The following is an 11,721-nucleotide window of genomic DNA, read 5'->3' on the forward strand; positions in this document are numbered from 1 at the left end:
TTGTCTTTCCTGTCAATGGTTTCACACCCTCTCTTCCCTCCTCCCAAGTATCCAGTTAGGGAACGCCAAAGAAGTCACGTAGAACTTTACACATGTGCCAATACAAATCATTTTCACTATTTACAGACAAATTCAAACAGAAACTCGACTCAAATCCGGAAGGCTGAGTAGCCCTAAGCTGAGCTAAAGCTACAATGTTTTGAGTGTTTATGGTCTGAGAACATGCTGTTGCTAAGAGACATCCTACCGCGGTTGGCCCTGGTTCGTGTGAATGTGAGCCAGGTGTTGTTGAGTGTGGTTAGGTGTGGCAAGGTGTTGTTGAGTGTGGTTAGGTGTGGTAGAGGATGGGCTGGGCTGGGCTGGGCAGTAGGGTCCAGAGTTGGGGCCTGATGGCAGTGGTGGGGGTGGGGATGGCAAGAACTGGTACGGTTGGTTAAGAGGAGTCCCTGCCCTGCAGAGGGAACTTGATGACGGACTGCCTGTCCAAGGTGCTATTCTGGAACATGGTGTTGAGAACCTCACGGAAGTCAATGTGGACGTCGCTGTTGCACGGAGTGGTGGGCATAGTCAACAAAGGCATCTCGGAGAACATCGGCGAGGAAGACGTCGAGGTGGCAACTGTGCTCACGGCCTGGGACGCAAAGAGCCCTCCGGGGGCTTGGGCTGTTCCGGCGGGGACACAGGACATGGCTGCAGGCGAAGACGACGCAGGTGTCGGTGGCGGGGTGTTGGACAGCGGTGTCAAATCAAACTGTCGGATGCTGTCCATGAACTCCAGAAACTTGTCCTTCTCCTGCTGCTGCTGCGGTGGCTGCGGTTGCTGCCGCGACTCCAGAGACTCCAGGCCGAAGTCCGCGGCTGTGGCCGGGAGGGCGCCAAGACCCAGGGCGACTGTGTCCGGGCCGTCCAGCATGTCTGCCAGCGGGGTCTTGGACAGCGAGGGGAACGCGCCCACCGTGGGCGGCGGGTAGAGGAAGGGGGAAAGGCCGCTCAGCTCGCCGGTGGTGGAGGGGAAGGGCAGCGGGCCGAGGGCGTCGGTGTGCAGCGCTGGTGGCCGCTGGAACTCCTGTGCTTGGAGGAGCTCCCGCTCCCGCCGCCGCCTCACCTCACTGTCCATCTGCTGCAGCTCGTCACGCACGCGCAACACACACGACTCAGGGATTTTAATGCCTACAGCACACACACACACACACATACACACACAGGAAAAGTCAGATATGCAGCATAACGAAATAGGCATGCCAAGAATGAAAAATAAAATGTCTAATAGTTAAAAAAGACCCAGTCTCAACCTCTTTCCTCACACCACAACAACAGTGGTCCGCAGGTTACTTTTTGGTCAGAAAAGTGGTCTCTGGGTCAAAGTCAGTTGAAAGACCCTGGTGTTTTTTTACATCACTTCCAGACCAGATGTCATGTCAGATTGACTAGGGTTACCAGGGTTTGCAGTCCAGTGAGGCTGCTATTGTAGGGCCATCGGTGCATTTAGGTCACTCACCCACTTGCTTTTGGAGCTGTTTGGTCTTGAGTCGGACGATCTGCAGGATGCTGGAGCCGGTGAGGTCAGCCACTGTGTCTGCAACGCGTTTCCACACGCGCAGCAGTGCGCCGCACAGCATGTGGTACTGACGCAGACGCATGCCCTGTATGCACTCCTGTCCCTCCTCCACTTTCTTACACTTCCCATTCCTGATCATCATCATCACACACACACACACACACACACACACACACACACACACACACACACACACACACAAACATTTAGACATTCGGGTGTAAATATGTATACAAATATTCTGAATACACAAATACAAACATTTACACAAGATTTTTTTTTTCTGAGATTCTGGTCTTAACTCTCTGACGTGTCTGTTCTGGGGGAATATCTGAGTTTCCTTCAGAGTAAAGCTAACCCACGGCCACATCACTCTATTGTCTTTTGTATTTCTACTGGAGCCGGTTCCACTCACCAGTTGGCATGGCTGCATTTACTGAAGGAGAACTGGTACTGTTTCTCCCAGATGTCCTTTGCTTCCTCCGGAGTGACCTGGGAGATAAATATTATGTTACAGGAACATCCTTTTACATTAACACATGATCATCTTTCAACTTTCAATATTTATATATAATAATTTATATCATACAGTTTTTATCAGTTTACAAAACATGTTTCATGGTATTACAATTTCAACCCAGTAGGGGGCAGCATGAGAATGTAAATGGAACGCAATGCAAATGGAACGTCCTCAGTGCAATATTCAGATCAATCTCAATAAACTAGCGATGAAAATATTCTGACCCTGTGTCTGTGGGCTGATGAACACATACCAACATACATCTGTATCTGTGATCTGCATCTGCATGTGTGTGTGTGAGTGTGTGTGTGTGTGTGTGTGTGTGTGTGTGTGTGTAGAGGGGCTCTCACCTTTCGGTAGCGTTTCCCCATATTGTCCAGACTCTCGGGCTGGGCCTGCTTGCCTATGTTGGGCTTGTGGATGATGAGGTTGTGGCCTCGACCCTGCTCTGCCAGCAGCACACAAGGCTGAGTGCCTCTCAGCTTTGGGTCAGAACACACACACACACACACACACACACACACACACACACACACACACACACACACACACACACACACACACACACACACTTAGAATCTCAGTTGCATTGTACTATAAAGTTATACGAATTTGCATTACAAATTTGATCAGACAATGTACAAACACTGGCAGTTAATTGATGATACACCTGTTCCAAAACACCCGTCTTGGGGGATGAAGAATGTTCTGAAGGAATGGTGGTAAACGGTCTTTCAGGTCTGACCTTGTGGATAGTCAGCCTGGGCACTTAGTGTTTGGCTCTGGGGTGGGCGGCTCACCTTGTGAGAGAGGTAGAAGCCCACGTCTGGGCCGCTCAGGCTTTGGGACTTGGCCAAGGCCTCTTCCCATGGCATGCCTCGGTCCACAGTGATCTAGGGGAGTGAGAGGAGAATAAACCATGTGATTCCCAGTCCCATCTTAGTACACAGCTAATACACACACACACACACACACACACACAAAACACTCGCACACTTGCAGCATGCACCTTATATTCACATATTCACAATGCAAAAGATTCAGACAGTTTCGACACTTCAGTTATTTTTTTGATGGGGATTAGGTCAGGATTCAGTTTGGGTGGACACACTTGCTCTCTGCCATTAAGAAGAAATACACACCTACGCACAACCCACAACGAGACACACACACACGACAAAGGCAAAGCAAACAACCACAAACCCCAACAGATAACATGTAGAACAACAGCTACTGAGCGGTTTCTGGCTGTTTTAGGATCAGCTGCCTGTAAAAATAAGTACCTCTTTTTCTTGTCACTATAATAGATCTTATCATAAAGCTCCTTTATCCTCAGTGTGAAGGGTCACCTTGTTATACTGATAAAACACATAACAGTCTCTCTTCCTGTTACCGCATGCATGCTGCTGAGCAATGGAGACATGGAGACATGACCAGGTTAAACCACGTGATCGTACCTTATACAGTACGACTTGGCCATCGTGTGGGTTCCCCACGGTCAAAAACTCTTCTTGCTTCTCCTCGTAGATCTCATCATTGCCTGGGGCCAGATCTGGACAGAATACGAAAGGACATTAAAACCCACCTCAGACACCTGGACAGACAGCTAGAGAAGGCACACGTTTATGCCAAAGGGAAGCTCGGAGAAGCGCTGGCAGCTAGAAGTCGTCTCTTACCCAGGATCCCCATGTCATATTTGCCCTCCTTCTTGTCTTTCTCTATCAGGTAGTCGAAGTTGTCAGTGAAGTACTGGAACAGGGAGTTCTGCTTGTGCACCTCCAGACCCAAGATACGATTCAGGAACTTGGTGATAGTGCAGTCTGAAAGGCCCAACAGGAACGTGAATCAGACAATCGGGTGCAGAACCAACAGACAAGGCAGCTACACAGCCTTCAGATAAGCTGACGGGCACCAAAGCTATCACACAGATATTAGAAAAATTAAAACTTCCCCAACAAATATTTACACATCCAATGTTTATTTATGCAAACTGTAGTGCACAGGCCTGTGTGCAGCGTTAGGGAAAGGGCTGTGGTTAGCAGCGGGGAGTTCACCTTTCTCAGTGCTGAGGCCGAAGCGTGAGTCCCGGCTGAAGATGCCCACGTTTATCATCCCTTGCTTCATGTCTGGAATTGACAGAGAAAGCAATTGATTGTAATTGAATTAAGGCATGTATTTCTTTGCCATTTAATGCCCACACACACACACACACACACACACACACAAACACACACACACACACACACACACACACACACACACACACACACACACACACACACACACACACACACACACACACACACACACACACGCACCCATACAAGCACATACATACAAGCACATACATACACAGACACAAGCACTTACCACTGAAGAACATAGAGTCGCCACCAGGGTAGTCTTTGGGAGGGGGCACTTTGCTCTCAATGTACCCCAGGATGGCTTTGGTGATCTTATCTAGAGCCTTGGTGCCATACTGGTAGAGAGAGAACAGTAAACAGATGCTTTCACTGAGGGCAGCCCGCACACAATCAAGTCAAAAAATCACCTCACAAATAAGACTGAGCGGCTTCCTCTGCCGAAAGTGAAACTCTTTGCAAGATAAGCGTGGTGACCTACTTTGTTTTCGAAGTTGTACTTGCTCAAATCTCGGGACTCTGTGGCTCTCCTGTCTCCGTGGGTCAAAGCGCCCTGCAGAGAGATAAAACAAAGAAAGGGAAGGGGGGGGGGGGGGGGGGAAAGACAACTTCAGTTCCTGAGCTTCCAAGAACATAAAAGATACAGATATGGCGCTTAGGACAAAACTCTGACAAAAGCCTTCAAAAGCCCATCCAGGGGATTACAGACATTTTGCCAAGGCCTCAAAGCAGGCGACAGATCACGCACTCATGCGTGAAACACCTCTTGACTTTTAATGGCGGAAGTTTGACATTGTCACAAAAAAACCTGAAGTGTTCTCTTTCCTCTCGAGGCGGAAAGGAAAATGAATTCATTTGCACAGAGAGGGCTTTGTTCGTACGCTTTGTTGCAATGGAACTGATATAAGCCGTACTGGGAGAAAGCTAAGCAGCACAGAGAGCAGTGACTCATCAGAAAGGCATTGGGAACACACAGACTCCACAGCAGTGAAGGAGGAGGAACACTGCAGTGCGCTCGCGTCACTGTTTTGAGGCGCTCTATCCTCTCGGTTCCCTAAGTCAATGTTTTCCAGAACAATCTTGCCACATTGGCTATGACTGATTACATAAGCAGAATGAAAACACACAATATACTTGCATGGACTTGCATGTTCATTTTAGAGTCTAACTTATGTGCTGTTGCATTTGTGGGCAAGTTCAGTTTAGAGTCTAACTGATGTGTTGTTACATTTGTGGGCAAGTTCAGTGTTTTTTTTTTTAAACAATTGGATCTTGATCAGTGATAATCCAGGCCTTGACACCAGAATCACTCTAACCTCTGGCCTAGATGCAGGAGACAGGATCAGGAGTGGGCATGGGGGGGGGGCAGTTCTGCCCGAAACTCACCAGACTCTCCAAGCGTTTGGCCACAATGGAAGCGAAGCGCCGCTCTCCGGCCAGCTCCGAGATGAGGAAGATGTACTCGGGCGCCGTGATCTGGTTGGACCGGTGCGTGCGGCCTGTGGGAAGACAGAGAGGGAGGAAGGGGGAAGTGAGACAGGAGGCGGTGGCGCTGGCGGGAAGTCGACCGCACACCGGTCGGCCCAGTTCTGCTTTGGCAACCCTCTCAATGGGATAATTGTGACATAAGCGGCCTGGCCTGGCCTCGCTGACAGTGTGAGATGTGCACTCTCCAATTAACGCGCGGTGTGTTTGGGTTTGAAAAACCACACAGAGTGCTTATCTCACTGCAGATCAGAAGAAACAAATGGTCCTCGGCTGTTTGTTTGACTTTGGTTTCCTGAAGTTCACTTGGTGCAAGTTTTTGCAAGTGTGTCTGAGTTCTACACCATCTGCCTCGCAATCAGAGGAAGTCATGTGTAGAGTCACAGGCAAACAAAAAAAAACATAACACCTCTAAATAATTACACCTTCTTTTTGGGAAACAATTGAAAAAAAAACAAACATATCGGCCACAACAAGAAGAGGACGGGGGTTACTTTATTTTAATACTTTTTTCTGTCAAGAGATGATTCAAAGTCACTGACAATGGAATACCATTGATGGTAATAAATTTAAAATACAAAAACAGACATGAACTCCTGAAAACCAGAAGCAAGAGAAGAAGAGAAAAATAAATAAATAAATAAAAGCACATGGCTCCACCGAGTGCAAAATCTTTCAGCATTTTAGCACCATGCAGTGATATACAGATGTGTATGTGTGTATAGGTGATATGTAATTTCGGTATCAGACCATCTTCACACCTCCTGTGTTTCCAGTCCCCAGTGACCTTAGCATGACCCTAATCTGGTGTCAGTCTGAGAAGTGAGACTCTTAAAGGTTGTATCAGCGATAGCGGGGATACGTCATTTCTGTTGATGTATAAGTATAAGTATATATACTTTTTTGATCCCGTGAGGGAAATTTGGTCTCTGCATTTAACCCAATCGGTGAATTAGTGAAACACACTCACAGCACACAGTGAGGTGAAGCACACACTAATCCCGGCGCAGTGAGCTGCCTGCTTCAACGGCAGCGCTCGGGGAGCAGTGAGGAGTTAGGTGCCTTGCTCAAGGGCACTTCAGCCACGGCCCACTGGTCGGGGCTCGAACCGGCAACCCTCCGGTTACAAGTCCAGAGTGCTAACCAGTGGGCCACGGCTGCCCACAATGTCTCTCCAGTTCAATTAAAACTCTACTAAACATGCATCTCGTCGGTTATTGGTTGAAACACTTTATTTTGCCTTTGAGTGGGTTGCCAACCCTTGTTGGTAGCAATTGTTTTTGTGTACAGATCTCGGAGCCTAGGCTACAGAGACGCATTTTTTTGACCGCCTGCTTATGGGGCAGGCAGCTAGCGGATCGTTAGGAAAGAATAGATGAATGTGATCATTTATGTTTGGGCCTTTTTTAGGCCTGAGATCGCTGATACAACCTTTAAAGGGGCCTTTGTTTGCTCCACTCACCAAACTGCTGGATGGCACGGTCTGCGCTCCAGGGCAGCTCCAGGGTCATGTGCACCCTCCGGCACTGGTTCTTCACTCGCTTGTCTGCCTGCAGGGAGATTCCCGAGCTGGCCGCTTCCGAGATGATGGCCACCAACTGAGAGAGAGAGGGGGGGGGGGGGGAGAAGGAGAATGAGGCACAGAAAGATAGGCCAAGAGAGATGAAGTCTTCTCATTAAGCGCACAGATGAGCTCATAATACATGTAGTTAAAGTTTTTCTCCAACAGGCCTAATTGCTTTGAAGCCACTGGTCATGGACAGTCGAGCCAATAAAGCCCACTCCAATTGAATGGAACTGACTGAGAGCTAGAGTACGTGCGAAAGGGAGAGAGAGAGAGAGAGAGAGAGATAATGAGAAAGAGAATGAAAGAGAGAAAGAGAGAAACTAACAGAGACAGGCAGCATCCTCCTGCCTCATTAACCCCAGGCTAATGGAACTCATCAGGGACAAGGGTGGCTTAACGGAGATTGCTGAGATTATCACAAGCTCATTCCTGTGTGTGTGTGTGAGTGTGTGTGTGTGTGTGTGTGATTCTGCCTCTTACCTTCTCCCCGCTCATGAAGCGGTCCTTCTCCTTAATGTTAATCTGGTCGATGGTGTAGCTTTGCTCGGCGCGCGACTCGTAGGCGACAGTCCCATCTGTCCGCCGAACCACCCGACCCTTCCGCCCGGTCATCTGCAGACATGGAGAGGCAGCGGAAAGTGTTACACACACAAACAAACGCATTCGCACATTCATTCATATATTGACCCACCCAAACACCCCTCACAGACATGACCTAGATTCCATATATCTGAGAGTACGCTGCAATTGCAGGTGAGCTGCAATAACTACCTCAGATACTTTCTCTGGTCCTCCAAATTTGTCTATGAGCTCATCTAGTGTGTTCAGAGGTAGTTCTTTTCCCAGTTCTGAGATCTTGGTCAGTAGGCTTTGCTTCATTTTTTCTATTTCTGCTTTGGAAACAAACAAACAAAAAAAGACAATTAAAGACACCACTGAAAAACGGCCAGGCTTACATTATTAGTCAGCTTTCCTACGACACACTACGGCTATGACAAAGCAACATCCTCAAACGTCTGAATTTGCAGTTAACGCATTTTCCTGGAGCCTTCGCTTGCTTGAGCGTCAAACGCACCGGTGTGACTGTTGGTCTGGTGGACGAAGATGACATCATCGTTGTTGTCCTGCAGCGAGTCGGGCGAGGAGTTGGAGTCGCTGTCCATGGCTTCGGTGTCGCTACTACTGTCGTCGCTGATGCTGATGACCCCGGCGAACTCTTGCGCCTGCCGTGAGCACTTGGGCTGACGTCCCCGGGGCTTTCCTGAGACACACACACACACACACACACACACACACACACACACACACATTCACACAAGTCAATCAAAGTAGGCAAAAGGTGACAGCTTTGCATTCAGGCAATGAAATAACAGCAAGTTCTGTTTTCTAACGTGACCTTCCTATGTGATCTATAGGTTCCATTCACATTCTTGAACTCCGATGATTTTAATGTCACATTTCTATGGTTAGGCTTGTCAAGGCCTGGCTCCTCCTGACCTTATCAAAGTGTCCTTGAGCAAGACACTGAACCCCAAACCACTCCCGATGTACAGATAGGTGCCTTGCGTGCCCAAGTGTGTGAATGTGTATGAATGGGTGAATGTGTAAACCGCTTCAAGTGTCTTAGAGGAGTAGAAAGGTGCTATACTGTATAAATGTATTCCATTTACTATTGACCATATGTTTTCACAACACAACAACAACAATGATAGTAATATATGAATCATTCAAATGGTGGTATGGCATTATATCCAGCTTACGTTTTCTCTTGTTTCCTGCCCCTTTTTCCCTCCTCTGCTTCTCTGAGGGAAAATGCTTCTGAACCAGAGACTGGAAGACACCCCTGTGAAGATAAACAGCCCATCATGAGCCAAGAATGGCATACACACACAATGCTCCATGCAACCACCATCAATATACTCCACATGAAACATGGCACTCACTCAGCAGCAGACACAAATCTGTCCAGGTGTCCATCATTCTCGTCCAGTACTTCCCGCGTGCGAGCCTCCCCTGTGGACTGCAGCCCGATCACCACACACTACACACAGGCAGAGAGAATGAGAGAGAGAGAGAGAGAGAGACAGAGAGAGAGAGAGAGACAGAGAGAGAGAGAGGAGAGAGAGAGAGATACAGAGAGAACATAAGAGCACGCGTCAGCTGAAAGCACCGCTACCCTGGTCAGTCAGACAGACGTGGTTAGACCTGCTCCAGTTGCTCAGAGCCGTGTCTGCGGTCAGCGCAGATGAAAGAGGCTCAGTGTCAGGCGGCTGCTGGAGGGCCTCTGCTGCCCTGGGCCTGACGTGATGGGTCTGGACTGGGGGAGTAAAACTTTAATCCTGCTCTGACTCCCCACACGCTCCTGCTCAGCTCATTAGTTCTACCCCCTGGTTCAATAATTGGGCTCATTAGTAAACTCAGTGTTCAGCTGTTCAGGGCTGACTACTGGGGAGGGCATTTATACTCCATTTAGGCTTGGCTATCCATATCCCTCACAAAATGCATCGTTTCAGGCTACATACTGAAGTAAAACCCTAAAACGAAACTTTTTGTTTGGGTTTAGCTCTATGACTGCTGGGGTTCTTTTGTGTCTCAATAACTCATCTCCTCATATTACCCTCAGGAGGTTGTCTGCTTCAACAGCTGAAATGTCACTGAGCGTCCCCTGAAGGGGGGGGGGGGGGGGGGTTGGGGGTGGCTCACCTTGCCAGCGTCCAACTCCTTCTTAGCCAGCTCCACCAGGCGTCGCACCTTGGCGGCGATGCAGAGGTATTTGAAGAAGCGCTGGTGCGACGACCAAAACTGACCCCACAGGGACTTCCTGGAGACCAGGCCCAACAGGTCTGCTGCCTGCGTAAACACGTTCAGCGCCTCTGCCCACTAGAACGGTCAAAACAAGGTCAAAGGTCAAGGTCAAAGATAACAGACCCATTACATACATCATGAGCTCCAATTGTGAACTGTGAGGCACTCTAGGGCTCTGATAGAGGAAATTGTGAGAACACAATGGATTATAATGGCTTAACTCTGCAGCTTGAATTTCCCCTGGGGATCAATAAAGTATCTATCTATCTATCTATCTATCTATCTATCTATCTATCTATCTAACTCTACACAGCGGCTGATGAAACAGGAAATCAGTTGAGCTATTCCATGACAGTTTTACTTCCTTTAACTTCTCTGGATGCAAATGCGCGTGAGACTATTTAAATTAAAATGATGTGTAATAGATAAAGAGATATGTTTTGTCTCACGCACCAGTTTGGCGGCCTTGTTGTAGACCAGCTTGAAGTCCTCGTCCAGGCCAATCTCCTCGATGCGGAATGACACTCCAGAGAAGCTGAGCTGCCGTGCAATGTACATTCCGCTGACCTTCATGTCCATGGCAACAATCTCCATGGCGCCCACGCCCCTGTTCAGGAATTCAAATAAACCCAAACAGTCCCCAATTAATAGACTCATTCTGTGACTGCGGGACAAGATAATATTGCTTTCTTATATAAACACAACCAATGCGAGCTGCCCCATAAATGACCAAACGGACCTCTTTTCGATGGCGTGAAGGAAGTCATCAAATGTCCGAAACGGGGTCCCATCTCCCCAGATGCCCAACCGACTCATGTAGATCATGTTCTTTGGCTCAGAGGCACCTATGTAGTGCCAAGACAAGGGACAATTTTACTATGTGAATAGTGTTAGTGTGTGTGTGTGTGTGTGTGTGTGTGTGTGTGTGTGTGTGTGTGTGTGTGTGTGTGTGTGTGTGTGTGTGTTAAATTTAACTGAGTGGTGGTGTTAGTGCCTATGCCAGGCTCACCTGTGGCGCTGGCGTAAACCACCCTGGCCCGGGGCAGCTTGTTCTGCAGGTCCAGGACAGCCTTGCCCATCTTGGTGGATGTGGCATTCTTCGCCTTGTGGCATTCATCAAACACAATCTATACACAGCTGTGGTCAAGGACAACAATTCCCAAGCTGCACAAATACAAGTATGCTATAAGTCTAACAGTTGCACTATTGAACCTCAGACCGCCAAATAAAGCCTATCTCTCTCTTAGATTAAAGGATAATAGAGAAAGCTATGGATATGAGTCTTCCTATCATCAAGTCTGTTTTGAGTAGAGTTTTGAGTAGAGTTTTAGAGGCCAGTGTGATATACATAAGAATGTGTTTTCTGCTTTTCTCCCATCATGCACACCTCCACATGTCTCACCAATAAAATATATAGTTTTAGCTTTGCTATGATGTTTTTCATTCTAAAGATATGAATACATACACACCATACAACATTAAAAGTCACCGAAAGTTTCACATTCATTACTGCCCATCCCCATATCTTATGAGAAGTTTCTCCCTGAGGAGGAAGCAGAGGATACGACTCCCTCAAAGTCCGGTTGGCACCAGTCCAGGATCTGCTTGAGTCGAGTGCGATGCTGCCCACCAGCCTGGCTCTCTC

The 11,721-nt window shown here is 48.1% G+C and overlaps 1 protein-coding gene and 1 long non-coding RNA gene across 6 annotated transcripts in view; one reads left to right on the top strand and one right to left on the bottom strand.

The window, feature by feature from the left end:
- Nucleotides 1-227: 227 nt before the first annotated feature.
- The window catches only part of LOC121678145, a 15,005-nt gene continuing 3,511 nt past the window's right edge, over nucleotides 228-11,721 (top strand). The window contains exon 1 of the long non-coding RNA XR_006021166.1: nucleotides 228-312. This is a non-coding gene — a long non-coding RNA (uncharacterized LOC121678145). The remainder of the gene's footprint in view (nucleotides 313-11,721) is intronic.
- Nucleotides 320-11,721, bottom strand: part of si:ch73-63e15.2 (protein strawberry notch homolog 2) — a 57,843-nt gene continuing 46,441 nt past the window's right edge. For 3 of the 5 annotated variants that reach the window (XM_042057383.1, XM_042057381.1, XM_042057382.1), the window contains 22 exons: nucleotides 11,642-11,721; nucleotides 11,086-11,203; nucleotides 10,816-10,921; nucleotides 10,530-10,683; nucleotides 9,975-10,151; nucleotides 9,215-9,312; nucleotides 9,032-9,114; nucleotides 8,347-8,532; nucleotides 8,043-8,164; nucleotides 7,752-7,883; nucleotides 7,167-7,302; nucleotides 5,606-5,718; nucleotides 4,701-4,772; nucleotides 4,449-4,557; nucleotides 4,133-4,204; nucleotides 3,755-3,898; nucleotides 3,536-3,630; nucleotides 2,879-2,971; nucleotides 2,429-2,560; nucleotides 1,974-2,050; nucleotides 1,499-1,689; nucleotides 321-1,170 (listed from right to left, as the gene is read on the bottom strand). The exon at nucleotides 11,642-11,721 is cut by the window's right edge and continues 64 nt beyond it. In XM_042057383.1, coding sequence (XP_041913317.1) covers nucleotides 434-1,170; nucleotides 1,499-1,689; nucleotides 1,974-2,050; nucleotides 2,429-2,560; nucleotides 2,879-2,971; nucleotides 3,536-3,630; nucleotides 3,755-3,898; nucleotides 4,133-4,204; nucleotides 4,449-4,557; nucleotides 4,701-4,772; nucleotides 5,606-5,718; nucleotides 7,167-7,302; nucleotides 7,752-7,883; nucleotides 8,043-8,164; nucleotides 8,347-8,532; nucleotides 9,032-9,114; nucleotides 9,215-9,312; nucleotides 9,975-10,151; nucleotides 10,530-10,683; nucleotides 10,816-10,921; nucleotides 11,086-11,203; nucleotides 11,642-11,721 — 3,227 coding nt within the window. In that variant the 3' untranslated portion in view covers nucleotides 321-433. Of the gene's footprint in view, nucleotides 1,171-1,498; nucleotides 1,690-1,973; nucleotides 2,051-2,428; nucleotides 2,561-2,878; nucleotides 2,972-3,535; nucleotides 3,631-3,754; nucleotides 3,899-4,132; nucleotides 4,205-4,448; nucleotides 4,558-4,700; nucleotides 4,773-5,605; nucleotides 5,719-7,166; nucleotides 7,303-7,751; nucleotides 7,884-8,042; nucleotides 8,165-8,346; nucleotides 8,533-9,031; nucleotides 9,115-9,214; nucleotides 9,313-9,974; nucleotides 10,152-10,529; nucleotides 10,684-10,815; nucleotides 10,922-11,085; nucleotides 11,204-11,641 lie in introns of all 5 variants that reach the window. The other 2 variants (XM_042057379.1, XM_042057380.1) reach the window with 2 other exon arrangements.

Source organism: Alosa sapidissima, chromosome 12 (assembly GCF_018492685.1).
Source record: "Alosa sapidissima isolate fAloSap1 chromosome 12, fAloSap1.pri, whole genome shotgun sequence".
NCBI classification, from domain to species: domain Eukaryota; kingdom Metazoa; phylum Chordata; class Actinopteri; order Clupeiformes; family Clupeidae; genus Alosa; species Alosa sapidissima.